Source organism: Mytilinidion resinicola (genome assembly GCF_010093595.1).
Source record: "Mytilinidion resinicola strain CBS 304.34 unplaced genomic scaffold BDZ99scaffold_18, whole genome shotgun sequence".
Classification (NCBI taxonomy): domain Eukaryota; kingdom Fungi; phylum Ascomycota; class Dothideomycetes; order Mytilinidiales; family Mytilinidiaceae; genus Mytilinidion; species Mytilinidion resinicola.
The window spans coordinates 813,703-839,076 of NW_022985454.1; the positions used below are offsets into that span (position 1 = coordinate 813,703).

At 51.3% G+C, this 25,374-nt stretch overlaps 13 protein-coding genes across 13 annotated transcripts in view; 3 read left to right on the forward strand and 10 right to left on the reverse strand.

The window, feature by feature from the left end:
- BDZ99DRAFT_109722 (uncharacterized protein) overlaps positions 1-3,184 on the reverse strand; it is a 4,075-nt gene extending 891 nt beyond the window's left edge. Inside the window, exons 1-5 of the mRNA XM_033712393.1 lie at positions 2,190-3,184; positions 1,959-2,132; positions 1,885-1,909; positions 1,242-1,829; positions 71-1,185 (exon numbers count right to left, since the gene is read on the reverse strand). Coding sequence (XP_033572650.1) covers positions 71-1,185; positions 1,242-1,829; positions 1,885-1,909; positions 1,959-2,132; positions 2,190-3,036 — 2,749 coding nt within the window. The 5' untranslated portion in view covers positions 3,037-3,184. The remainder of the gene's footprint in view (positions 1-70; positions 1,186-1,241; positions 1,830-1,884; positions 1,910-1,958; positions 2,133-2,189) is intronic.
- Positions 3,185-3,438: 254 nt separating this feature from the next.
- On the reverse strand, positions 3,439-4,070 carry BDZ99DRAFT_466631 (uncharacterized protein). The gene is made up of 2 exons (XM_033720825.1): positions 3,830-4,070; positions 3,439-3,762 (listed from the first exon to the last, which is right to left on the reverse strand). The coding sequence occupies exons 1-2, from the start codon at positions 3,906-3,908 to the stop codon at positions 3,605-3,607; spliced, it is 237 nt and encodes a 78-aa protein (XP_033572652.1). The 5' UTR covers positions 3,909-4,070; the 3' UTR covers positions 3,439-3,604.
- A 704-nt stretch (positions 4,071-4,774) lies between these two features.
- Positions 4,775-5,608, forward strand: BDZ99DRAFT_501844 (uncharacterized protein). The gene is made up of 2 exons (XM_033723849.1): positions 4,775-5,334; positions 5,390-5,608. Exons 1-2 carry the CDS (start codon positions 4,890-4,892, stop codon positions 5,410-5,412), a joined length of 468 nt encoding a protein of 155 aa, XP_033572653.1. The 5' UTR covers positions 4,775-4,889; the 3' UTR covers positions 5,413-5,608.
- A 78-nt stretch (positions 5,609-5,686) lies between these two features.
- On the reverse strand, positions 5,687-6,706 carry BDZ99DRAFT_466633 (uncharacterized protein). The gene has a single exon (XM_033720826.1). It carries the CDS (start codon positions 6,680-6,682, stop codon positions 5,891-5,893), a length of 792 nt encoding a protein of 263 aa, XP_033572654.1. The 5' UTR covers positions 6,683-6,706; the 3' UTR covers positions 5,687-5,890.
- Positions 6,707-7,632: 926 nt separating this feature from the next.
- On the reverse strand, positions 7,633-8,521 carry BDZ99DRAFT_466634 (uncharacterized protein). The gene has a single exon (XM_033720827.1). It carries the CDS (start codon positions 8,512-8,514, stop codon positions 7,762-7,764), a length of 753 nt encoding a protein of 250 aa, XP_033572655.1. The 5' UTR covers positions 8,515-8,521; the 3' UTR covers positions 7,633-7,761.
- A 1,658-nt stretch (positions 8,522-10,179) lies between these two features.
- On the reverse strand, positions 10,180-11,952 carry BDZ99DRAFT_490642 (MFS general substrate transporter; the record flags this gene model as incomplete). Its single annotated transcript, XM_033723065.1, has 3 exons — positions 10,180-11,229; positions 11,278-11,815; positions 11,849-11,952. 3 exons carry the CDS (start codon positions 11,950-11,952, stop codon positions 10,180-10,182), a joined length of 1,692 nt encoding a protein of 563 aa, XP_033572656.1.
- Positions 11,953-12,248: 296 nt separating this feature from the next.
- BDZ99DRAFT_109827 (uncharacterized protein) lies at positions 12,249-12,734 on the forward strand. Its single transcript, XM_033712394.1, has 2 exons — positions 12,249-12,551; positions 12,608-12,734. The coding sequence occupies exons 1-2, from the start codon at positions 12,394-12,396 to the stop codon at positions 12,675-12,677; spliced, it is 228 nt and encodes a 75-aa protein (XP_033572657.1). The 5' UTR covers positions 12,249-12,393; the 3' UTR covers positions 12,678-12,734.
- Positions 12,608-13,336, reverse strand: BDZ99DRAFT_466636 (uncharacterized protein). The gene has a single exon (XM_033720828.1). It carries the CDS (start codon positions 13,137-13,139, stop codon positions 12,792-12,794), a length of 348 nt encoding a protein of 115 aa, XP_033572658.1. The 5' UTR covers positions 13,140-13,336; the 3' UTR covers positions 12,608-12,791.
- A 388-nt stretch (positions 13,337-13,724) lies between these two features.
- On the reverse strand, positions 13,725-17,219 carry BDZ99DRAFT_109846 (uncharacterized protein). Its single transcript, XM_033712395.1, has 9 exons — positions 17,102-17,219; positions 16,894-17,041; positions 16,656-16,838; positions 16,035-16,598; positions 15,358-15,662; positions 14,672-15,092; positions 14,588-14,604; positions 14,437-14,536; positions 13,725-14,381 (listed from the first exon to the last, which is right to left on the reverse strand). The coding sequence occupies exons 1-9, from the start codon at positions 17,174-17,176 to the stop codon at positions 13,930-13,932; spliced, it is 2,265 nt and encodes a 754-aa protein (XP_033572659.1). The 5' UTR covers positions 17,177-17,219; the 3' UTR covers positions 13,725-13,929.
- Positions 17,220-19,450: 2,231 nt separating this feature from the next.
- On the reverse strand, positions 19,451-20,243 carry BDZ99DRAFT_466638 (putative sister chromatid cohesion protein Ctf8). Its single transcript, XM_033720829.1, has one exon. It carries the CDS (start codon positions 20,200-20,202, stop codon positions 19,762-19,764), a length of 441 nt encoding a protein of 146 aa, XP_033572660.1. The 5' UTR covers positions 20,203-20,243; the 3' UTR covers positions 19,451-19,761.
- Positions 20,244-20,952: 709 nt separating this feature from the next.
- BDZ99DRAFT_540323 (uncharacterized protein) lies at positions 20,953-22,382 on the reverse strand (the record flags this gene model as incomplete). The annotated part of the gene is made up of 1 exon (XM_033726707.1): positions 20,953-22,382. Exon 1 carries the CDS (start codon positions 22,273-22,275, stop codon positions 20,953-20,955), a length of 1,323 nt encoding a protein of 440 aa, XP_033572661.1. The 5' UTR covers positions 22,276-22,382.
- A 27-nt stretch (positions 22,383-22,409) lies between these two features.
- Positions 22,410-23,843, forward strand: BDZ99DRAFT_540327 (uncharacterized protein). The gene is made up of 2 exons (XM_033726708.1): positions 22,410-22,911; positions 23,013-23,843. Exons 1-2 carry the CDS (start codon positions 22,758-22,760, stop codon positions 23,729-23,731), a joined length of 873 nt encoding a protein of 290 aa, XP_033572662.1. The 5' UTR covers positions 22,410-22,757; the 3' UTR covers positions 23,732-23,843.
- On the reverse strand, positions 23,844-25,063 carry BDZ99DRAFT_109901 (nucleoside-diphosphate-sugar epimerase family protein). Its single transcript, XM_033712396.1, has 2 exons — positions 24,653-25,063; positions 23,844-24,582 (listed from the first exon to the last, which is right to left on the reverse strand). Exons 1-2 carry the CDS (start codon positions 24,902-24,904, stop codon positions 23,938-23,940), a joined length of 897 nt encoding a protein of 298 aa, XP_033572663.1. The 5' UTR covers positions 24,905-25,063; the 3' UTR covers positions 23,844-23,937.
- Between the last annotated feature and the right edge of the window lie 311 nt (positions 25,064-25,374).

Below are 25,374 nucleotides of genomic sequence, written 5' to 3' on the forward strand. Positions count from 1 at the left end.
AGCAGCAGCTTCACCACCCGCTCGTAGCCTCTGTAGGAAGCCGCCTGGAGTGCGTTGCCGTAGTATCCACCCTGCGCGTTAACATCGGCGTTCTTTTCAAGCAGCAGCTTCACCACCTGCTCGTGGCCTTCGTAGGAAGCCGCCTGGAGTGCATTACCGTAGTATCCACCCTGCGCGTTGATCTCGGCGCCTTTGCTAAGCAGTGTTTGAATGAGTTCTAGGTCGGTATTGAAGCATGCATAGCATAGTGAAGTAGAGCCGCTCCCATCTTTCTCGTTAACGTCGCATCCTCCCTCTAGAAGTCGGATGACTGCACTAGTCAGCCCTGCGGAAGCTGCGAGGTGTAAAGCATATGTTGGGGGTGTTTGGTCCACCCATTGTTGCCTTACGGCGGGAATGTTGTAGAGGCTAGTGCTATATACAACCGTAGCGGGAGTCACTAAAAATTGCATACGATCAAAGCGCTGCTCGATAGTGTTGTAATCGTGACCATCTCGTAGAATCTTGATCTGCAGAACAGCTGCAAGGTACGTACTCTCTTGCTGGAAGAGTCTCTCCAGCTGTTTCATGACATCTGGAGGGATTTCATCGCACTCTGAAATGTGGTAATCGAAGTTCTGACTTGCATAGCTAGCGAAGATATTGTCCCGAAGGCGTAAGTAAAGCCGGGATCCTCTTTGAGCCGGCCTACTGAATGCCACTAGATGCATGTATGAAAGACACGCTGAGCTCAATCGCTTATGCATGGAATTCGAGTCTAGAAGCTGCGTTCTGACGGCATGTTGCAACAGCCCTTGAACGGCGGTTGTCAAAAACTCTTGCACCGTGAAGTGGATCGGCCGGATCGCGCCGTTGGCTTCTTCTAACAGGTTCCCACAAGCTTCGAGAATTACTCGTGGAGAATCGGGTTGTAAATCCTGTGGAATCGTGCACCTCGAGTTGATTGCAAGCGCAATTTGTAATTCCCTAGTGCTGAGAGGCCTTCGGGCATAAATCATCCAAGCGAGACAGTTCAGTGCTAGATCTCTCATGTACGAAGGCTGGTCTTCGATCCGCTCTAGTATTCGAACGTAGGTGTCTGGTAAGCCCTGCGGTAAGGTCTCCAGTGCATCCTCCACCACCTGATCCTTTTGAGCCTTGCTGGCTTGACAGAGACTGTCTAACTGAAGGTTGACCCAAAGAAACCTGCTTGACGGTCAGCCTGCGACTACCTCTAAGCCAAGTATTAGATATAAACCTACATGCCTTCCGCCTTTGTAGCGAGTGTTCGAACTATTTTCTCCTTGAGCTCGACGCTGGTGATGTAAAGGGTCTTTCCATGCTCCCCAGCCTGAAGCTTCTCGACTTGACTGCGCGCAAAGGTCTCTATATCGGTTGCGACATTTTTGGCTCGAATCTGGATTGTAGGTATCTGCTTATCTTCAAAGGCTTTGGCGATATCCATTTCGTTTCGACCGGTGACGAACACCTTAACGTGGCATCCAATGCGCGCGGTCACTATACCAGTGATGAAACCAAGGATGTCTTCCCGCTCCCGCTCTGGACACTCATCTAGAGCATCAAACACCACATACACTTGGCTTAGATCTTCGATGAGGGAAACAAAATTTTCTTGGTTGCCAACCAATGATGGAGACAAAGCATCATGCTTGGTTTTCAGCAGATTGTGGGGTATACAATTCATCGCTCGGCACATCTGCTTGAGCAAAGCGGCTACAATCTGATGAAGCTCTCTTAGCTGCATGTTTCGATAGTTGTAGTAAGCAAAGCAGATGGCGGTATCATCTCGTAGCCCGTTCTTAGCTGTGATGTCCTCTATCACATTTGACCTAGATTATGAATAAGCATTGGAACTGAAACAAAATAGAACCGACCGTCACCTACGCGAGCACGGATTTGCCAATTCCAGCTACGGACGATTAGCAAATCGCAGTCTTAGAGAGAGATAGCTTGCCTACGCTTTCCATGGCACCACAAGAGGGATGAGGCAGGGCTGTTGAACCACTGCTGATAATTCGGCTCTCTGATCAACCAGTCACACGTCTTTTCATGCTTCTTCGCATATATGTCCTGGTGAACTTTCTCGAAATCGATGTTTGACACCCAAGCGAGGAACGCCTCTCTTTCCGTCCCTGGAATCATGTTAACAACATATTCGTGCGCGTATACATCAGTATAGACAGCCCTACTCTCTTCTTCACGACGCCTCGCATGCTCAGCCTTCCTAGACAGATCAAAATGCAGTGCCTGGACGGAGTGCCTGAGTATGTCAAGATGGTGCTGCAGATCTCCCTTGATGGACACAAACTCAGACTCAAACGTCTCCCAGTGCTGGCGCATAAAGGCTCTAGGAGAGGTCCACTTTCGTTGATCGCCGTTGGCGTCGACAAACACACGACGCGCCTTCCAGCCAAAGTCGAGCACGTTCGCGTAAGCATTGACCACTGTCTTCTCCACGAGATTGATGTCTGCCGCATGTGCATACTCGGCGAGAGGACCCAAATAGTCTTCGAAAGTGCAGATCATGTCGGTAAGTCTGCTGAAATACATGGTGAACTTCAAGGCGAGATCGATGACGACCCTGACTGAGCCAACTACTAGAGATGATATTTCAGGGCTCGCTTGAATGCCTATAGCGACACCTCCCATGAATCTGTTGAGCAAGCCCAGGAACTTCGAAAGACGCTCAGCGTGAGGTCTGAAGGATGAGTCGTGCTTATGGGCCGCATCGTATGCCCGTACGCCGGATAACAGGGTTCGCTCGTCGATAGTTTTTGATGCCTGCACAAATGCTGCTTTCTCACCCTTAGGCAGCCTCTCCAGTGTTCTCGCTAGAGCCTTCTCCAACAGTGGGTCGCCCGACGTTGTTGAGGCCAACGCACCTCCGCTCGATGCAGTCGGGCGTGATGGGGATGGTGGCAGCGGAGCACGAGGGGAAGACGCTTGTTGCGCAGGCGGCAGAGGGACTGTGCGGGATGGTGCAGGCCGGGTCGTGTCTGGTGCGAACCATGCGCGCATGCGGTCTCGTTTTCCCATTATACAACAATGTCGCAGACCCCAGGATCATGTCTGTAATGCACCGTCTTGCATAGAGGGATGTTGGTTTCCTTGCGCTTGCGAGAGATGTGCGAAGTCGCGGGGTAGGCTCGAGGCTCAGCTGGCTGCGCCTCTTTGCTGCATCGCCTTGCAAGGCAACTGCAATCTGCACGACTACCTTGAGAGCACATTTGCCGTCAGTATGCTATGACAAGGATTGGACGTGAGCTGTAGGATCGACAATGCCCAAGGTGAAGTTGATTTAGCATGAGGGTTTCCTGCAGGACGTGGAGACTAGGCCCTGAGGTGCAAGACGTATGGTGGTATGTTTCCGTGGTCGGCTGATTGAACTATAGCAGATACAATGGCAGTTACAGTCATTGCAAGTGAGACGCGCAGTTGGATACCACGAACTGACTCCTCTAACCGAGCCTAGCATTAATAGCATAACGCCAGTCTTGTCTATATTATAAACATTTTCTACTAAAACGGCCGGGTCTTATAACACCCTCCTAATTACCTTGAACTAATGCATGATCTTCCAGTAAATGTTTTTCTCGTGGCGGCCCTAGTCCAGTGCCTTAACCCTTCTCGCTTGCGTTTCTAGATAACGTTTCTCGAAGGCTCGAGCCCAGTTCTTACTTGGTGGCTTAAGTGGCCGATCTATTTCGGGCTGCTGGCGGGTAACGCAGAAGGCTAAGAAAGGTATAACTTGATTCGCACGGGCTGTCCAAGATCAGACATCTGGAAGAGAAACTTGACGAGGGCATACTCGTCTCAGGGAGTAAGGTACTGTTGACTTTGGGCTTTACCTTCCATCGAGCGGCGGCTACATGCACGATAATGGAGGGTAGAGCGAGGGACATCGCCATGATCTGCTAGAACACGGTAAGATGTAGGCACGCTGGGTGGAAGGCCTTGTGCCAATACTCGACTGGCTTTGTCCATTAGAGCAATAAAACGGGAGACTGAGAATGGCGGAGAGCGCGTTGAGGCAGTTCGAGGCTGCGCGGGTCAGTGCAGGGGAGCAGAGGACACATTGGGACAAAAAGGTTGAGCACGTAATCGTAGACACCGCCGGCATGCGCCACAGCTATTCTTGGAAGTCGGTCTGCACTAGGTATAGCGTTGATTTCAGTAGGATAGCATACGGCGACATCTGACCACGCTACTGCAAGCTGCGATCTTCTCCTCCGACCGGCAAAACTCCTGGACTGCATCCTTCTTAGCGTAAAGCCGCTGTTGAAGCTTCGTGGTATAATTTTCCTTAATCAGGCTTTCCACCAGACCCTCCAGATTCTAGAGAGACTCTTCGAGTCGCGAATAGACAATGGGGCATCGCTGAAGGGTCGATTGACGGCGTTGACGAAACGATTGACAGCATGGCCGATATCGCGGCAGCCCTCGTCAGAGGCTGGTGTCCTAGGGGAGAAATGGCTACAGAACATTGACACGCCAACCATAGGTCTATAAACATAAGAGCCAGAGACTGCGAAGGTCCGAAATGCGAATCCGTCCCCGCGACACCCTGCGTCCCGCGACGCAAGGACGGACGTTAGTTGTCTAGACTTCTAGCTTTGTTCAGTTGTGGCTGTACGCCTAATCACTAGCTCATAAGAGGTACGCAATATCTATACGGTGAATGCGATTCAGCTCGCCACATTTCTGCAACTCGGCTAGCCATGCCTTCGGCATGGTAAAGATCAGGCGCAGCTGAATTTCAATCAAGCATCCGCACCGTCGTAAGAAGTATAAGAGCTGCTTGACCCCTCAGTACCCGTAATCTCATCAACCCATACTTCTCTCTCGATACTATCAATCTATACATCCTTCTTTTCTCTGAAATCTTTACAATGCAGGCCGCTAAGCCCTGGAATAATGACTGTCTCGAGGTTATTATGGACAAAGAGGACTACACGAACGCGGTCTGGAACTGGATCTTACACCAGTGGTTTCCGGCACCAGACTATCTCATTGTTCCCGAACTCCTCTTTGGCGGTGGTTGGGCAGATCTCGGTGTTATGAAGATAGGGAACCCCGACAGGCTCATAGTTGTCTACGAGGGTAAAAAATCTGGCGGATCGTACCATACGATCGGCCATGCCATGAACCAAGCAGTGGCATGCGCAAAAGCCTACAAAAGTTCGCCAGCCTTGATAGCCGCTCTAGGGACGAGTTTTGTCTTTGCCAACACCGATGGCAAATCAGCCACTTGTTTCACCGCTGATAAAGAAGGCATTTCGGATATCAGAACGGTCTGGGATGATATCGGGCCAAAACTAGTGCAAATCAAAAACGGTACGTCTGCTCAAGTGTGTTGATGACAGTAAACCATACTAATATTCTTGATAAGCACTTGGAGCTGGCGGCCTCTGAAAGGACCAGCCTCATGAGATGCAGCGCGAGTAACTGGGAGGGGGTGGTAATTGGGCAGGAAAGAAGAATCCTAGGGCTTTCGCGATACATAGTGTTCATGGAATGCAATTCTATCATATCGCCGAGGGCTGTGCGTGGATAGATCTTATACATCACTCCTTCAATGATATCTTACTAGGTTATAAATTGGGCACACAGATATACAACTGCACGGGATCCACTTTTACTGGCTCGACAGCGCTTCGGGAAACATCCCAGCTAGCCGATCGATCTTCAGTCAGTGAAAAGGAAGCCTGTTCTCTACCGCATCAACCTTCACATGGTATGTACAGTTCCAAGAGCCTATGGCGGTATCCCAAGCAGCCGCAAGAAGCACCCAAATCCATCTCCTAGCACTCTCAAAACTCGTTGCGCGAATCAAGATTACATCGAAACTTCGGAAGACCCGCCAGGATGCCGACGACAATGTCTAATAAGATCACGAACCGCCATTCTCGACATCCTCAACCCTCACAGTCCCATTCGGCTTATACGGCGCCTCATCTTCACCGAGCGCAATCTGCCCATCCACCGGAAGGAGATACGACGCGCCCCACACGAGCGTCAACGCAAACGCAATCGTAACCAGCGACCCAAACGTAACAAGAGCAGGCGTGGTGTTCTTCGCATGCAGCGTGATGATCAGTGGCGCGCCCGCCCCGAGATTCGCAAGATAGAACGTCGCCGGGAAAAGCACGAACAGCCCAAACAGCGGCTTGACCCCCACCGCGCGTGCTTTCAGATGCGCCGCAGCCACGCTGAAGCACATGACCTGCGCGGCTTCGAGGATCCCGATGCAGAGCGGGTAGTTGAAGACGCGGAACACGTGCGGGCCCCAGTACTCATACGCGCCGCCGTTGATGCCCACCATTTCGAAGACGCAGGACGTCAGGAGCTCCACTCCGGCCCACTTGAACAGGTCGAGGCGGGACACGCCGTGCGGGATAGCGCGGATGAGGGGCACGGCGACGGAGGCGTAGAGGGTCACGTAGCCGCTGTAGACCCAGATGGGCTGGGGAATGTCGAAGGAGGTGAAGAGGGACCAGATGCCGGGCGAGTAGAAGTACAGCATTAGGGATTCGTCGTAGAGGGGCTCGGCGAAGCCGCCGACGGCGACGGCGAGGACGAGGATGAAGTAGAAGGGCGTTTGCTCTTTCTTCCATAGCAGTCCGGTATAGCCGAGCATCCCGGCCCATATGGCATAGCTGGCGGAGACCAAGATGATTTGCATGGGCTGGGAAAGAGGATGGTCGATCGGGGCTGAAGACATAGCGACGGGTTTGGGGGTATTTCTTGTTCACCTGTCTTCGATTGTTAGCCATCGCCGTTATTGTTACAAACTATCATGTCCAAATTCTGCTAATGTAGGGCAATAAGGAAGTCAAGCTAGCTTACGAATGAATCAACGCGTAGTAGGTGCACTTAAGGATACGTAAATGTGCGCTATAGTAAGATGCTATCGTGGGGCCTAACGACTCAGAACGATGTGGCTGGAGGTGGGTTGGTACAGCTTTATTGTCGCGGCGTTTTACCCTCGGGCGAACATTCTGAATTATATGACAGCGAAAGGGAATGGATAATACACCGTGAGCGGAGAACCTTGTCATCTAATATTTATACCGAAGACCATCCGTCTTTTTGTTCTCAAATTCAGACCTACCTAAAGTCCAACATCCGATGTTGCTCCTTGTGTATTTCCCCGGATTTATTTATGCGGGGTTTCTAGCGGAGATCGTGTGTAAGTCCTGGGGTATCACGATGCTTTTCTGATATGTCTAGCTCTGTCCATACACACTCAGGATCTACGTTATTATTACACCGCTCTCAGTACGAGCGTTTTCTTGTGATATTTTCCCACGGTCTAAACTTACAAGGTCGCGTTTATGACGTTGTTAGGTGCAATCCTCAGACATATATGGGGGTGTCTTACTACTATACGTTCCTACGCAGGCGGTTATAAATTTGCTTTTAGTTTGTAGGTCTTACGTCGTACTAGCACAGTCTAAGATTTTCCAGAATAGAGTGTGTACACTGCTTTACCACTGCTTGGGGTACCCCCATAGGTTTTCATAGCTCGGAATCCAACATTCACTTTGATGCAGTGGATATCGGGCTGCCTCTTGATTGACCGACCATATGTTAGCGGGGCCACTCCTCACAGAGCTATCGAGCGACCAAAAGTGGAGCCTGAGCAGTAGTTTGTCCGTGTTCAACATCGCTACAGCGAAGCATCTGATCTACAGCTATCAAGGGAAGAGAATCTTGACCCAACCCCATTTCACAGCAAGACATCCTCCGTCCCGCCGTTACTTACTCCATTTCCATCGAATCCCCACCCTCATTCGCTTGCTCCGTACCCGCACTAGGCACCACATGCCTCGACTGGCCCAGATACTCGAACGGTCGAACGGTAGGATCCAAACCAGACGCCCTCACCTCAGCCATGCCCTGCATCTTCGTCTCCTGAGCGGCCTCCTCCACCTCCACCTTCTCCGCACTACCCATATCTCCAAGCATCTCCTTCGTCTGAGGCTTCTTCGTCCGAGACATCCCCTCCACCCCTATCTTCTCAGCACTGCTCACATCTCCAAGCACCATCTCAATCTCCTTGGCACCGCTATTGATCGCTACAATATCCTCCAACGCCAGACGCCGAGCTCTGGCCGCCATCTCCTCCAAAAGCTCACGCGAACTCATAGCCGTGCCGTGCACTTCGCGCATATGGTTGATGATGCCGCCCACACCGCCCAAGTAGAAGAGCTTCGTCTTCTGTTTACGGCGGCTACGGAAAGTCTTCTCGCAGGCGTTCGCGTGGCACGTCGGGCACTTCAGCTCGACATACTCCGCGCCCGCACCCGAGACAAGCTTGATGATTGTAGGAAACTTGGCTGCGTCGTGGAGGGGCTTGGTGGACTCTGTGACGGCGGGGGGAGCGGGCTCGGCGGCAAGCGTTGGCGGAATTGTAGGATATAGGGCGACAATAGCGCGGAAACGGGCCTCAGCAGACGCGATGAAGGCAGCGTGGAGGGCATCGCGCTGCAAGATGAAGTTGAAGGTCTCCATCTTAGTTAGGGCCCGGTTGGGGTTGGAGTGGAGGGCAGCGCCGGCCTGGAGATAGGCCTCGATGTGCTGCTCGAAGGCGTGCAGCTCGCTGGCATTGCTGGCGGTTTGCTGGTCCTGGAGTTGCTTGTGCAGCTTCTTGAAGTAGTCGGTATGCTGCTGCTCCTCCCGCTCCACCTTCACCTTTGCGTATTCCTCTAAGAGTGACATGCTCGTATAGACCGGAACTGATGGAGAAGTGATTGGGACTGAGTGATGTATTGGAAGAGGTAAACAATAGCTTCAGGGAGGTGATTGGCTGTTTGTGGCTGCCCTGGTCGGTAGATGCTTGGTGACTTGACGCGGTGGAGGGCGGTGTTTTCCAGTACTGTGTTTTCAGAACCTGGAGGCGGTTGACATTCACAACGACCGCGGTGACGGCGTTTGATTGGCCACAAGGCGATGGTCACGTGATGACCACTTACACTTGGATCCATCCCGCCAATCCCTGCATCCCCTAAACCAGTATGAATGGACTGTAAGCTATTCCAGAACGAAATGGGTACACTGGGTTACCATTGCTTGGGGTGCTCCCATAGGGCTTCCAAAAGCTGGGCACGATGTCAAATTCCAGACAGCGAAATCTAGGCTATCTCGTGACTGGCTAGATCCCTTCCAATGGGGCTCCTCCTGACAGCGGTGTCCACCTCCCAAAGCGATAGGTTGTTAGTCTGTGCACACTGGTTTGCCACTGTTTGAGGTGCCCCTATGGTGTTTCCAAAACGAGGGCAGGATGGAAAGCTCGACGCCCTAAAATCTTAGCTGGCTCTTGAAGACTCTTGCTGGACCGGCTACATGGTGAAGTACTTCCGGGGAGCGGTGTACTAGAAAAGAGCACCCAAGTAGAGAACTTGTCCGTATACCTGGTACGGTGACATGACTATAGCCTAAGAGTAAGCTTACAGTCGCCTGCGCAGGACCGTATAGTAGTGAGACACCCCTGGGCATGTCCAAGAATTGTACTTAATAATTCTATAGAAGAGGCCTTGTGATTTAAGTCTATAGAGAAGGAGCACAAAAAAATGCCTATATTGAGAGCGGTGTAACGATAGCGCAGGTTAAGAGTGTGCAGAAAGAGAGCTCTTGATTGGCCAACTACCCGCTTGCTCAGGCACTCCTGACGATGGCGTCCCGCATGCAAGAGCTCCAAATACGATGAAAAAGTTGATACAGTGGAAATAAGACTGGCTTTTTACTCGCTGGGTGCTTGCTAGCTGGGGTCCTCCTTACAGTGGTATCGAGCGAGCAAGAGTTGAGCCTAAGGAATTGAATTTGGATGTGTTAAAATCTATAGCCTGATTCTTAGTGTCATGCTAAACCCGTTTGCCCACTTGGTTAGCACTGCTTGTAGGGCCCCCATATGCTTTCAAAAGTTTGTGCATGTTGTATATGTTCACCCAGTGGGAATCAGACGACCTTTTGGTCGGCCAGGAATCTCTTTGCCGAGGCACCGCTGACGGTAGTGTTGGCAAGGCAAGACCTCCGAATACGATGCAAAGATTGAGGTAGCGGGAATTAGACTGCCTCTTGACTGGGCGGCCGCCTGGCAACGGGGCTGCTCCTGACAGCGGTGTCTAGCTTCCAAAATAGCACTCAAGTAGTGGTATATCCAAGTGCCATGTCCCAGACTTATGGCCTGGTGCTAGACGCTTGGCTATCCTCCAGTCTTTTGCGTCGAGATTCACGCCAGCCTGGACCCCATCTCATCAACACAAGAAGGATCGGCGACGTGCAGAAAACGACAGCGGCGATGAAAGTAAAGCACCACCCTCTTCCCATGCTATCGATCATTATCTGGATGATAGCCGTTCCCGCAGCTCCTAGCAGACATCTGGCCAGGTTATTGGCCGCCGTAGCGGTCGCCGGGCTGAGGGGATAAAAGTCGACCAGCAGAACGCTCATGCAATTGAAAGCACCGGAGAGGCCGATGCCCATAATAAAGTGGAGGACCAAGGGCACAGCGAGAGAGGTTTCAACTTCCACGACCCAGCCATAGCAGAGTAACGCAGCATTTCCGAGGTACACTAACGGAATTGCGACTTGGATTCGAGCCCTTTCGATTGGGATCTTTTTGAGATCGTCTCCGCGTTTTCGGTCAATAGTGACGCCGGCTTTCTTTGCTAGCCGGCGGTAGTTCCAATCCATCAAGCGTCCGCAAGTCAGAGGTGCGCATAATGCGCCGAATCCGAACGGGATAAAAGAAAGCCCAATTTGTAGATCGTTAAAGCCGTAGATTTGTTCGAAGAGATAGGGCACAGAGGCAATGACGTCGTAGAACGCGGTATACACAAGGCTATTGAAGAGAAGTAGCAGGCCGACATCTTTTTCGAACATAACATGAAGCGTACCCAGCGGGTTCGGGAATCGAAGTTTTCGTTTGCTGGCCAGTTCTGCCTGCGCAGCGCGGCTTTCATCGCGAGACACTGTCGGAGTAAGTTGACCCTCGGCTTTCTTGGCTTTCCGTGTCTCTAGCCAGTTCAGTAACGACATGTTCCATCCTTGGGGTGGGATACTGCCATTCCCGACAACATTCCTTGCCGTCTCAGGGAAGCAGATAAAGAAGGGAATCATATAGGCTGCCGACATGATCACCAGGAACCAAAAGATCGATCTCCAGCCGAGGAATTGAGCCAGCAATCCACCAATTACAGGGCCAACAGCGGGAGCAATCATAGGACCCTAAGAAGTGGTCAGCACGCAGCCGGATTGCATATAAAAGACATTTACACTAGTAGCATATCCCATCCATGTCCCTCGCTCTGAGCTAGTGGCAATATCCGCTACAACACCGTTCCCAAGAGCGATAGTGGAACTGCTACCACTGCTTTGCAGGCACCGGAGAATGAAGAGTGCAGCGAAGGAATTCTGCAGCGCAAGTCCAATGCAAGCTCCGACATAAAGAATGAGGCCGATGGCGTATGCTGGTCTCCGTCCAGCCATATCGGCAAGATCGCCGAATATAGTGGGAGCTAATCCTTGGAAGATCATGTAAGATGTGAGGGTCAGATTTATTAAAGAGTTCGAGACGTGCATCTCCCGTGCGAGTGTATTCAGAGCCGGAAAATAGATGTTGGCGGATAGCGGGGAGAAGAAGCCACCCCAAGCAACGAGAAAGACGATGAATCGCTTTTGACTTTTGCTGAACACAGAGTAGGGAGGACCTGACGACTGGATGGTCGACAAGGCCTCGAGATCCTGGATTTGATCGTGTTCGTGTTGGTCCTCATCCAGAGAAGGATTTCGTGACGTCGCGGTAGATTTTTGGCTCACGCGACCCGTCTCTTTCTCAACCGCGAACTCTGGGGAAGTCTCCAGCCGAGAATCTGCTTCAATCCCAAGAGCGGAGATGGCAACGGGCACCCCCGTTTTCTCGACATCATGGAGTTGGTGGTCTTTTTCCATGATAGTGCAACCGGTGATAGTCTTGCTTTCAGCGTGCAACTCTGCATGAGGGTTTGCGAAAGTTGAGCAAGCCGTCGAAGCAGACCTCTAGCATGCCTAACGGGTGGAGACAATAGGCCATTTCCGATTCAGACAAGCCCAGCGGCGACATCGGCATCAGTAGAGATGGCTATGTCCGCAAGCTATCGAATGCTCTCGCTATTGGCCACCGGCGGGGTGCTTTGCTGAAAGTAGCTGGTGGTTGCTCTCCGTTGCCGGATTGCCGCTGCAACGATAGCGAATTTCCTAGGTTGCCTGCCGGCGATCCGGCAGGCAGCTCAAAGCCGCCCTATTCCCGTCCCATGCCTCCTCGGACAGAATTTGCATCGTTGGGCGTGTTCATTCAGTCTGGAATGACCGAGAAGGCTTGGTATAGATGAATGACAAGAAATATAGAAGTTGATGAAGAAAGGGGGGATAAGCAACTGTCAGCGCGGGCTACCGATGGCTGTAAGGGCGCTTGGTACCTTTGTATGTACACGGAAGTTGCTTAACACCGTGACACAACCAAGTGCTTTCATCACCGACATGGACGCAAAAGAATATATGATATCTAGCATGTAAGCATATAAGACGATCTAGTGTGATTCTTCTACGCGTACTAAAGAGTGTCTAGATCAATTAGTGTCCTCAAACATCATCCACCACCCATTAGACGATTAGAATACTCCGTAGCGACAGCATGACAGCTAAAAGAACAATATTCGTGGCGAACAAATACACAATATACAAAACAAAAACAAGTCATAAATCATACACCGCGAGACCCCTCTCATCTTCGGACCACTCCTCAAACGACATTACAACTTCCTCTTTTCGTCCCCAGCAACCAAACCACGGCCACCATAACCGCTACCCATCGTGTTCTCATAAGTCGTTGTATAATCCCACGTCGGCACATTGTCGTAGTCCGGCGGGTTCTCCTCGTGCGCCTCAATCTCCTTCGAGTCCCTAGAGATCTGCGCATCCTGGATTGCGGACCGACGAGCTTCTTCATAACTCAGCTCCTCCTCGATAGCTCTGGTAGCCTTCTCTTCTTCGCGCGCTTTGCGCTTCTGCTGGACCTTTTGGGTGCCAAGGACCACGCCGGCGATGACGAGGGAGGCGATGGGGCCACGACGGCGGTTGTTGTTGCGTCTGCAGCACATGTCGCTCGGGGTTGGGATTGGAATTGGGATTGGGGTTCGGATTGGCTTTTCGACGAAAAGTTGAAGAGATTGGTTGTGGAATTCGATTGAGATATGATTGAATGATTGATGATGGATAGAGAATATCTGTTTACCTGTAATACCTATTATATATGTGAGACAAGCCTCTCTAGGAGAGGACTACGCACGTAAGCTGCGACGTGTACCTTTGAAGGTAGACACATGGTTGCTCCGAGCATGATGCACAGGGAGTGGTTGGTGTTTTGGTGCGGCGCTACGGTTGCGTCATGGAGCGCGTCAACCAATCGGATCTCGTTAAGACCCCGAGCACAGCCACTTGCTTACGGCCGAGAGTGAATTGGGGAGAAGTTCAAGAGGTTTGTTCACTGAATTGGAAAGTTTCCAGTGACGAACTACAGCTAGGCTAATTTACGTTTGATGCTGCTATGACGTAAAGGGTTCCGCTATAGATTGCTAGTTGCTTATTATCAGTCGTCACGTGCTGAGATATGAGGGATTGCATCAACATTTACAATCTGCTCTTACCACTGCCTGTGGTACCCCCGTGGGGCGCTTAAAGTCCAGGTACAATGTTAAGTTTCATGTAGTGGGAACTAAGCTGCCTCTTGACTGGCTAGCTTCCTGGCACTGGAGCTTCCAAAGTGATATCCAAGCAGTGTTATATCCGTGAGTATGATATCTATCACATCCGACGACCATGCCGGTACCATCCCTCTATAATGTAGCGTTCAATTTCAGAAGATTCGCGATACACGAGCGCTGAATAAAGCTAGACGAAGGAATCCACGTCATCATCCGAGTCCGATTCAAGGCCCTCATCCTGTTTCCCAGATCTTTGAAAAGGCATCCACTTCCTCCGTCTCCCGCTCCCATTTCCCTGAAGCCCCGGTACATCAGATCCGGAAGCCACACTGGACGGCCTGTGTCGCATTTTCCTCTCCCGCTTCTTTTGAGTCCTTGCCTCTGCACGTGCCTTTCTCCGCTCTATTTTATGCCTCTTCACAGCCTTCTTGAAGGCGTATATCCTTCCAATTCCAACGCTTTTCTTAGCCTTACGAAGCCAAGTTGAAAGCTTTACAAAGCCAGACCATTTGGAGACGAACTCGATGAGTATGATGAGGCATTCTACGAGGATTTCGAAGGAGGAGGTTACGGCTTCGCGGAAGCTGCTGTTCATTGCGAAGAGGAAGGCCAGTACGATTACCACGAATGAGAGGGGAACTGCATAGGGCTGTGTTAGCAGCGTTTCGACGAGGTAGTGGATAGGAGTATTTACGCATTGTCGACAAGATGACCTTCATCGAGACTGTTCCCGCATTTCCACCCCATTCGGAAACGTTCATACCGTACAAAGAGGTAAAAAAGGAGAGCGGAAGCTGGATACCCTAGTTAGTTGGTCGTTTCCGAAAGTAGCAAGGGCTACTTACAAAGAATACGGTGAAGACTGTAGTGCAAGAAAGATCAGCACACTGAACGAAATAAAGGAGCATTTCGAGCTACGGAGGACTTACCAGTAAAAATAGTAACAGCGCGAGACTGCTTGCCTGCCGCTACAGCCTGGTTGATCGATATTTGATTCTGCTGTAAGCTGATAAGCTCCTCAAACCCTTTCTTTGCCATTTCCATGTTCATAGTCATTCGCCGCACTTGTTCTTGCTTGCGCCCGATGATTCCAAGGGTTTCTTGCAGATATGCTGCACCTTTCGACTTTCCGAGGTTGAGATGCTTGTCGTACATTCGCTGCATCTTCGAAATATGCAGGTTCTGCTTGTTTAGGATCTTGGTGATGATTCTCAGCTCGTCCTCAACATCGCGAAGCTCACGCAGATCTCGGAGATCTTGGAAAACCTGCTTGATTTCCTTGCTTGAGTCCGCGAGACTCAATCCACGGCGCAGATTCAAAGATGCCCAAGACGTAGCTTGTTTCTCGATCTGGTAATGTTAGTATAGGTCTTGGCTATAAGTCTGTGCACACCGGTTTGCCCCTGCTTAGGGTGCCTCAAGGGACTGTTAAAACCCAGAATCCGATGTCAAGGTCGATGTAGTAGAGATTAGGTTGCCATTTGACTGACCGACTATCTGCTAGCCGGGGCACCCCTCACAATGGTATCAAGTGAGCAAGAATGGAGCCGAGCAGTGACGAATCCATGTGCCGAGACTGTAAGGGGGCGAAGAAAGAAGAAATCTTGAGGCTTACTAGTTTATCAATGTACTCGGCAAAGTTTCGCAATGCTTGCGGACCGCTGTCCTCGAATCTGTCGAAGAGAGCAGTAACCACATGCTTCACTATAAAGGCGGCAAGGTCCCACTGGTTCTTGAACGGGTCCTCACTGTCCTCTATCTCTCGTTGAATACATGTTCGGAGATCGCCCTCGGCTATCAGTCTCGCCGAGACGAAGTTTGATGGATCTAGGTCAATTGCAGACGAATGCGCGGGTGTAGGTTTGTCTTTGTTAGTCGACAACTCGACCTCCTTGGGAGGGAAAAACGTCACCACGGAAGCTGGCTTGTGTTAGTGGCTTTTGAGCAAGAGAGTGGAGGACCGTGACTCGAACAATTGCTTTTGTAAAGAAAAGGAAATCTTCCGGTTGGATACAGTACCAAGACATAAGTCTGAGCACTCCTTGCAACTGGCTGGGTTACCCTGACAGGCTTTGCCAATTCCAAATACGATGCAAAGCTCAACGCATTGGAAATTAGACTACCCTTTGACCAATTGAAGGCATTTTAGGGTACTCCTTGTAGTGGTGTCGACAGAGCAAGAGCGAAGCCAGAGCAGTTGTATATCCGTGTGCCCATACGTCTGATCTAGTAGTGTAATAGGTGGGCGATGCCACGGGCGATGCAGTCCTGATATGAAAAGGTAATGCTCACCATCATCTAATACCCACATCCACAACTGATCCACCACCAAGACATTTCCCGTTTCATCAACATCATTGCTCTGATCGTGGACGCTGTCTACGTCTTCATGATCCGGAGCCTCGTTCGAAAGACTACCGATGCCTTTCCGTGTGCATTTGTGTAGTATCTGATCCTTGTCTCTTGCAGAGGTGTCAGGGAGAGTAGAGTACATGTACTGGTCGAGAGAACGGCGACAATGAAGTAGATCGCCCGGGATGAGATGGTGCCATAAGAAGCGCAGCTCCGGAGAATTCTCAATGTATCCCTTGATCTTCTTGAACGTGCTAACTTCATTGATTAGGTCGTCCTCTACGGATTTCTGCTCCGCGGTCGGTATTGCTTCAGTCTGCCCGAAAGGATACTTCTCGTCTGGCGTGGAGGGAAAATCGATGATGCTGGGAGGTCTTTCGAAGGGTTCAGGGTCATTTCGCATACAATTAGCTGTCCTCAATAGCTTGCGATTCGCCTTCATACGTTCTTTGATTACGACTTCGCGTTTGTTGAGATGCTTGAAAGATTCCCAATGCAAATAAGCTAGAGAGGTATTAGTTAATTTACTTTAAATGGGTAGGCACGGTCGACGACACTCACGGAGATACAAAATCATCTGCGATGCCTTGCATATGTCATTATCTTCTTGGCGATGGACGCGTTTTCTTTCCTTCTCCTTGCTCTTACTCATGTAATCCGAGAGGCTGGAAACGATTTTGCTTCCCTTTTCACTAAGCAGCTCACGTAACTCTTCGGAGATAGGTGCATCCTTTACGGTTGCGTCTTAGGGAGCTTTAGCGAACCTCGAATAAGATTGATCTTGAGAGCGAGAACTCACCAATGAACTCACACGTGGAATGCAAGTATCGGGCATGAGGTGAAGAGTGCGTGGCAGTATTTTGCTTCTTCAACCAAAACTTATCGCTAACAACGTCGAATCGTTGCTGCATTGGGGGCATCTTCTTTATTATCTTGTCTAGAATGATCTAGAAGAGCCATTAGCGCCGCAACTGTAATAGTGATCATTGCGGGAGTCTGTCAATTACTTTTGCTAGTTCAGTATGCGTGTATGGCGCGTGTATCCATCGGAACCGGTATACGGGCGTCTCGGTAACCGACATTTCGAAGCCCCAAAGGGCATGTGATATTGGTCCAGAAGACACGCTGTCTCTCTTGGCCGTAGGAAAATGTTCATTGAAACGAGGGGATCCGTTCGTCGAAGGCCTCCGCTTTGCAGTATTGCTTGCAGCATGCTGTGGCTGAGGTTCAGACTCTTGTTCATCTCCAGAGTCTAAGGCCAGGCGAACTTCTGAAATCACGGGGGTACCGGTAAATGGCGAAGTCTCGTTTTCGGATACTTCAGGCTTGAATCGCACCTTCACTCGGCCTTGGGAAGATCCATGCTGGTTGTCGCCATCGCCGCCGTGATCACTAGATGAACGTATGGAGCTCTTGGCGATTTTGTCTTCGTTCAAAGCTGGTGTGAGATGGCTCTTGGATGACAGAGAAGCCTTCATAGCAGATACAGGTGGCTGTTTCTTAGCTTTTGAACTTTCTAAAGCCCGCTGGGGTACGAAAATTGGCCTTATGGGTGTTGCTTCGGCATTTTTCTCGTCGGTCTGGTCCAAGAAGTCACCGAAATCGTCGTCAAGAAGGGAAAAGAACGACCTGCAAACAGACGCAGACTCTATGCCCATTCTGGTTTGGAAAAAGAACGTGTTCTCTGCCTGAACTTCCTGCATTGGATTTGCGGCGGGCCAGTATCGCTCAGATACAAGGCTGTGTAATTGCTGACAGAGAGCTGCTTTGTATTTGCGGTCCGGAAATTCCCCCAGCTGGATGCTGCCATACTCTTCTGAATACATGGTGTCGAACGAAGCTGTGCCGTAGTGATCGCATGGCAACCCGACGTCAAGTTCTTCGTCTTCCCGCCAAAGCCTCGCTGAATCAGGCGAGACAATGAGTTCGTCTTTGTCCTTATACCAGGGCTCTCGAGATCCATCCGAGCGAGATTTAGTAGTGAGTCCCGCTTGCACACTTTCATAGAACGACCAAATCCGAACCTCTTGCTCTATAGAATTGAGCAGGGCGGAAAATGCCTCGGCCAGCCCAACTAAATAGCTAACTTCGCGGCGTTCACCTTCCTTGGGCGCTTCATAGATAACTGGTCCAATCTCGCTGCAGAGTACGGAGGGCATTTGAAATCTGTAGCAACGTTTAGTGTCCGGTTGACGATGAGGCTTGTCGTAACGCCATTCGGCGTTGGCAGCCTTCCGCACATCGGCGGAGAAGCTAGGATCTGAGAGGAGCTCAGAACCTCGATGAGGTACAGCTGACAAAATCAGCATGCGTTCATTGGGGTATAGGCCTCATAAACGCACCAAAAAAGGCGATCCCGACGGTAGATGCGACGATTTGAGCGTATCTTTCGTCGTTTTGAGCAAGCACTAGCGCCTGCTTTACCACTAGTCCACCGGTGCTGTGACACATGAATGCAAGAACGGGACCGGCTGAGTCTCGAATTGTCAGAAGCTGATCAAGTAGGCGGCGTGCGAGCTGGTCAAGTCCGTCGCCATCAGGCCGATGTCCATGGTCGTAAAACAGGACTCGCGCGATGGGAAGATTGGCTAAAAGATCTTCCTCAAGCCAAGTGTTCGACTTGGTATTCCCTCCGGCCCGCCAGGTGCCAATAGGGTCGGCGCCAACGGCGGGCACCGCAATGACACTGTGATATTGAGTAAATTCCGGACCTTTGGAGATGTTGGTAGACCTACTCGACTCTGATATCTCGATCATACGACTGAGCGCCCGGAACAACACTTATAAAGGACGGACTAGAGTGAAAGCTTATTGGCATATTGAAGTTTCATGGTGGCATTAGTGCACGCAGGGAAACGCCATTAGAGAAAAGTCCCGACTTTTGAGTGTGAGATAATCATGGGGGCGGAAAATTGCGGCTGGCCTTCACGGATGTATCGGTCAAGGCTATCAGCAGTAATGCACTCCTCACGGTGGCTGAATGTCGACAGGTATCTACCTGCACGCATGATTGGGCGCTGTGGAGTCGGAGCCCTCCCTTGTCGACAAATTTCAAAGAGGCGACCTGAATGCACGTCGCGAACCCGGTAAAGCTTGCATCGTGTGGGGTGTTTGGCACATTACCCCAGTCACAATTCGCCAAAGGTATCCGAGTCCGGTGGAATGGCCATCGCTGTGGTCTTTTCTTCGCGGGTTGCGTATTGATAAGCAGCGGCTGAGCTTGAAGCGGCCACATTGTTAATCGCGCCATTGAACTGACCTGGACATGTTGGCCTCGGGCCAGTCCAGTACAGAGCTTTAGAAACACATATCGTGGGAGCTTCGTGAGGTCGAGACATAATTGCATGGCAGTCGTCGTGTGTATTGAATTGTTGTATTCAGGCTACCCGAACACCTACTCGATCTACTCGGTGCTGCAATGCGCCGCAAACGAGCGACGCAGCTCGAGCGTTATGATATAAGGGAGAGCCTTGCAACTATGAATTACTCTTCCTTTTCGTCTTTGATGGCAACCTTCATGCTCACATACCTGACCGCTGCCTCAAAGCCTTAGTTTCATCTGCTGAAGGTCTTCGAAGTCTCTCGGGCGACTCTCCAGTGCTTCACAGGAAACAAACGTCTTCGTATAACTATTCTTGAATATCATATGAGCCGGCCAAGTATAACATCAAGACGCTCCATCAGCTTCCGCGCCCACAGGCTCCGGCCTCGAAGAAAATACGATCTTATACCTCACCACCTCCAGTATCTCCAGTTCTTCGCCGTCGTCCTCAGACTTCCGCCGCGCCAGCACTCCCAACGGCTTCCCCAGCTTTTTGACCTCGCCCGTCATCCTCTGGTGCTTGCCCACGTATAGATACACCCTCTTCATCCATTTGGTGTCCTCTTGCCCGGTCAATTCTGAGTACAGTGGAAACACCAGCTTTCCAATTTCCGCTACCGACTTGTCGGCAGAAGGATCTGACTCTTCCGCGGTGGGGGCATGGATGGTGCCTTGGAGCTCTAGGAGAGCGAGGCCAGAGGGAGTCTGAAGGAGGGTTGGGAGAGGGTTCAGGGCGACGGAGGTGGAGGAATTAGATCCAGGTAGATGGAGAGGGACAGAGGGCATCTTTGTATATTATAACGATCAATTATCGTTGAGAAGGAGAGAGATGACGGTAACGCGACGCGTCCTGGAAATGCGGGCAATCGACTGCTAACGCACGAGCCACCTCAAACGTCTTCCATCACCATTTTTAGAGCACTCCAACTTCAACTATCACCATTCACTATCACAAATACCTACCATTATAACCCAACCTAGACCTTCGAGCATGGACGTTGTGCACGGATTCTTCTCAGCGGCACTACCGATAATCTCAACATCAATATGCTCAGATCAGCAATCTCCCGGACTTAACATTCATTGCTAATTAGCCTGCACCCACTGAAGAACTTCGTACTGTGCCACCTGTCTAGAAAAACTATGTTTTCATCTCGTCTAATATCGGCTCAACAACTTGTGACGTCCCTGTGCGATTCTTGTAGGCTCTACGAGCACCTTTAACATAACATCGTCATTACACTATTCTCTAGGGTCCTTACGTCTCCTTTTTCCAATACCGACAACATCATTCTTTGCACCGTTTTTTGTCGCTTGTCTATATACCGCCGTATGAGGTAGCTCGGCAATTTTACCGCTTCTTCAGATTAGGTAATTCATGTTGGATGAAAGGCACGACTCGCCTAAGATTAGGGGGACCGGAAAATAAGCGACATTATACACTCCAACAATTCACATATCATCCCTCTCTCACAGAACATACAAGACACTTCAGACAGTAGCCGAACAAAAATCATATTTCACCGCTCCCCCCATCTAAAAATCCGGAAACGGTTCCAACCCCGCCCCATCCTTCATCTCTCTCCGCACCCGCCGCGCTTTCAACATCCACCTCAAATGCCCACAATCATTCCCCTGCCCCGAGAACTCGCCCCCATTATAAAACACCTTAACCTCCGGCACGCGGTCATGCAGCTCCCACTGACAAATCGAGCACGCCAGTATCATCTCCTTTCTCAACATCGCCGAGTACAACTTCCGCGTCGTCCCCACCAACCCCCCGATATAGTCAAAGCACTCCCTCTCGCCACTCCCGCACTTGAACCAAATGAGCTCCGCCTGGTCGATGGGCTCAGAGGGGGCCTTCACGGATTCTTCTATCGGCTTGGTGTACGAGAGGTCTGTTGCGATGTGTAAGCCCTCTAGGGGTAAACCGGACCCAATGTCGCCGTCTCGTGCAACCGCTAGCTGTCGCATACGCTCAACCCGCTCAACCCGCTCAGCCCGCTCACGACGCTCACGACGCTCACGACGAAGCATGGAGGCCAGAGCTCCTCGCAGAGTAGTAACAGGGGCATGTGGGTCTAGCGGGCGAATGAAAGACGTATCCGTGTGCACGGCGGAACCATCATCTACTTCCAGTTCTGCTGGGATCTGGGAATACCCCATCCTCTCACGGCTCTCATAGTAAAAGTTGCGAGCGGTGACAGTATTCTCCGGCCGTCTAATCACCGTTCTGCTACGCGGACGGGGTAGCTCGGGCCAGTTCTCGTCGAAGCTTGACCTTGGACCCCGCTCTGGATAGTATCTCGCGGTAGTGGCCCATTCTCGGTTCTCATCGCCCGAGATGCGAAGGTCCCGCAAGCGGGGCCATGCTTGCCAGCGGTATCCACCGTTTTCATGGTCAGAGACGTACTCGCCCTCCTCGTCTTCTCCAGGTACTTCGCTAATTTGGCGGAGGTCGGTGTAGAGAGGGCTTCTGGGGAGTTGGTCGACGGACCAACGCCTCCCTAGGCTGGGACGAGCCGCTAGTGGCGTGTAGCGAGAGTGAGCACGCCGAGCACTACTATTTGGGCTGGGTCGTGGTCTGATCGGAGTGGGTCTTTGTATATTACCACTGAGTTGTCGTAGAGATGGTGTGTTCCTGAAGAGAGTGCGGAGGGCAAGTGGTCTCATCGGACTGGATTGTTGTTGGAAAGTAGAAAGGTCTGTGTAGAGGGATTGTCTATCATATATCCAAGGCCGCCTGGGACGGTTTGGAGAGGTGGGAGCGGGCGGAGCTATTGGGCTCTCTCCTGTGTGCATGGTCGGTAATGCAAGTCGATTTCGATTTCGTATAGTTGTAAGAATGGTAAACATTCCCGACGAGGGATGATCCGCAGTAGTCGTATTTTTGTAGACTTATGCTGTGCTCTCAATGACAGGAAGGTATTCGAGCAATGGAAAGGTTTCCAAACGAAGAGAGGATGTCAAAGCGACTGGAAATATCAGAGCGATGGGAAGTTATCAATGCGTTGATATGAGCTGTAATGCTGGTTGAAGAGAGGAGTTGAAGGGCCGCCCAGCATGTTGAGGCGCTCTGCCACGCAGCTGCCAGAGCTGCCTTCTCCGTCTCTCGATTTTGCAGGTGCTATGTTGTCGGCGAAACCCATGATGTTCTGAGTCAATAGTCCACCCTCACCTGCCTCTCACCGCTCATCATTGCTTCCACTTCCCACAGCACTTCTCCAAACGCTAGACCGCTTTCTTCCTCCATCTTCAACTAATCCGCAATTACTTCATCCTTCCGGTTTCTCTTTCGAACAATCACATTCCGCAGCACTACTCGGCCCGCAAGCATCATGATCGAGACGTTCAGAGACCTGAAACATGGACGTTCCGCCGAAAAAACCTACAACGACCTTAGCCACGAACACTCCACAAAGGAGATCCTACACCACCTAGAAGCGAAGGAAAGCGAGGAAGTGCTCGACTCACTCCGGTCTCGCGTACTCTGTACGCTCATCTCGCTCTTGATGCCTCATTCGCTGAAGCATATGCCTCTTAACGCTATTCCATCTCTTCACTCTTCCCCCTCCGCTAACACACACTCCCAGCCAACGCGCACACAATCTACGGCCCCACCCGCACCCTCGACATCGTAACCTACTCTCTGACCTCCTCCCGACGCACCGTCGCCAGCATCGTCGAGCACAGCCCGACCGGACGCTCCTACATCCACTGCAGCTCGGCGCGCGAGTCCTCCCGCACGGCCGCCATCGAGCATCTCCTCGTCATCACCGAGGACCTGCTCGCGCGCATGGTCGACGCCCAGGGCATCGAGAGCTGCGGGTGGCTGCCGCTCAGCGCCCCCGGAGCAGCGGCGGCGAACAGCATTGCGGCGGCGAACAGCGCGGCCGGCAGCGGCTCGACGGTCGCGAGCTCGCTTGCGGGGAGTCTGCCCGGGAGTAGGAGGGGGAGTGTGCAGCCGCAGCAGATGCAGATGATGACGCCGGTGCCGGGGATGGGTGGGATGGGTGGGGTCGGGTTGATGAGCTCGCCGATGACGCTGGGGCCGAGGAATGGGGAGAGTCCGCCGGAGGGGTATGGGATATCGCCCGGGATGGCGCTCGTGAGGCGGAGCAGCGATCAGGCTATGCGGCGGGCTGGTGATCCGAGTGCGCAGCCGGGGCAGTGGAAGAGGAGTAATGGGGAGCTGGCTCAGCAGCAGCAAGTGGGAGCGGTGATGCCGAGGACGAAGAGCGATATCATTCTTCAGCCGAAGCCAGTGCCCGGTGGACGAGGGGTGAGGTGGGATATGGGATCTGAGAGCTGAGGAAGGGGTATTGGTCATGGTATGGTTTGCAGAGATGGATGTGACGGATGGAGGTATGCGGGAAATTGATGGTATGAGTACGAAATCAGGCCCAGAAGTACAGTGGTTGGAATGAAGGCATGAAAGGTAGCAGACCCTAAAATGATATCCATACACGCTTGCAGACTAAAGAGGAGAAAATTGTTCAAAACACCCCTTACGCTCGATTATTTGTTCGTTTCGTATTTGCTCTCCTTATCCAGCCAAGTGCCAAAGTCCAACAGACCTGGATGCATCTTCTTTAGCTCCGTAATGTTAGCTCCAAATCCCTCATCTCTGAAGAATCTAAACATGTACCCGAGATCCTTGAATAGCGACCTTAGCACATATGATATGAAAGAGAAAGTCAGCGGCAGGTCTTTCCCAGTTTTCTTCTTGAAGATCGCGTTCGCCTGCTGGAACGTGAGTTCAGAGCCAGCCAGTGGCAAAGACTTCGATTTGTATTCCACTGGATCAAGGAATGCATCCGCTGCAAAGACACCAATGTCGATCATAGAGACTAGTTGCAATGGCTTTTCTTTTAGGTACACCTGCCAGGTTTTCGCGAAGAGCTTGCCGATAAAGTTGTTGCCGAAGTTCTCCATGAATGCAGCTGGCTGGAGGATGGTCCAATTCATCTCTGTGCCTTTTGTGGAAGCCACGAGATAGTGCTCGATGTTGTGCTTGGTAATGAAGTGGGGGATGTCGGTCGGGTTCTCGAAGCTCCTGGGCCCTCCACGGTCCACGGAGGAGTATACAAAGTGGGACACGGAATGTTTCAAGGCTGTGTCAACGAGGGCGTTGCCTTGAGCTACTTCTTTGCCCCGTGAGACCTAAAACGCACGGTTGGTACTTCGCTCTCTCGGCGAGGGTTCATCTGAAAGGGCAGATGATGTGGCTTACCTGAACGCTGAACACGCCCCAGATAGGCTCATCGACGAGAGATTCGGCAATCTTGAACAGGGCCTCGGGATCATTCAGATTGCCTTGAACAAGTTTGATGTTGGGAGACTTGGCGGCAAGCTTTTGTGCTGAGGCAGAGGACGTATTACGCGTCACTGCCAGAATGTCGAACTTGGCGTTGCGCGCCAGAAGGGCGTTGATGACAGCACTGCCTCGCCCTCCCGTCGCACCTATGATAAGGATGGATTTCATCACGGTTGCAACAAAGACTGAGGTTGTCAAATTGACATGAAGTGAGGTTGGAATAGAGTAATGGAGCTAAGCAGAGACAAAGAAGATGGAACTGTGACACAAGTATATAGCAATAACGGCTGTATCTATGATGACTACCAGCACGTCGTATGGCGGTTATTATATATGTATGCGTAGTACTCTTAGGGGGAAAATGATCTCACTAAAGTCTATTTCCGCTTTTGAACCTGAGCGTACAGGGTGTTAAACTGAGGAGTGACTAAGCAAACCCAAGTTTGTGGCTGTGCAATCATGAGCGAACCGTAATTCGTGTCAGCACATGTCCCACATTCAGACTGCTCTCCTGCTCAGTCGCCAAATTCCTGACACTAGTGGCCCAAACTCAGGCCCTCAAGCTCATGTTTACCTTCCCATGGCTACTTGCATATCGGGTTCTATCGACAGCTCGGACTACAGGGATCTTAGCCACT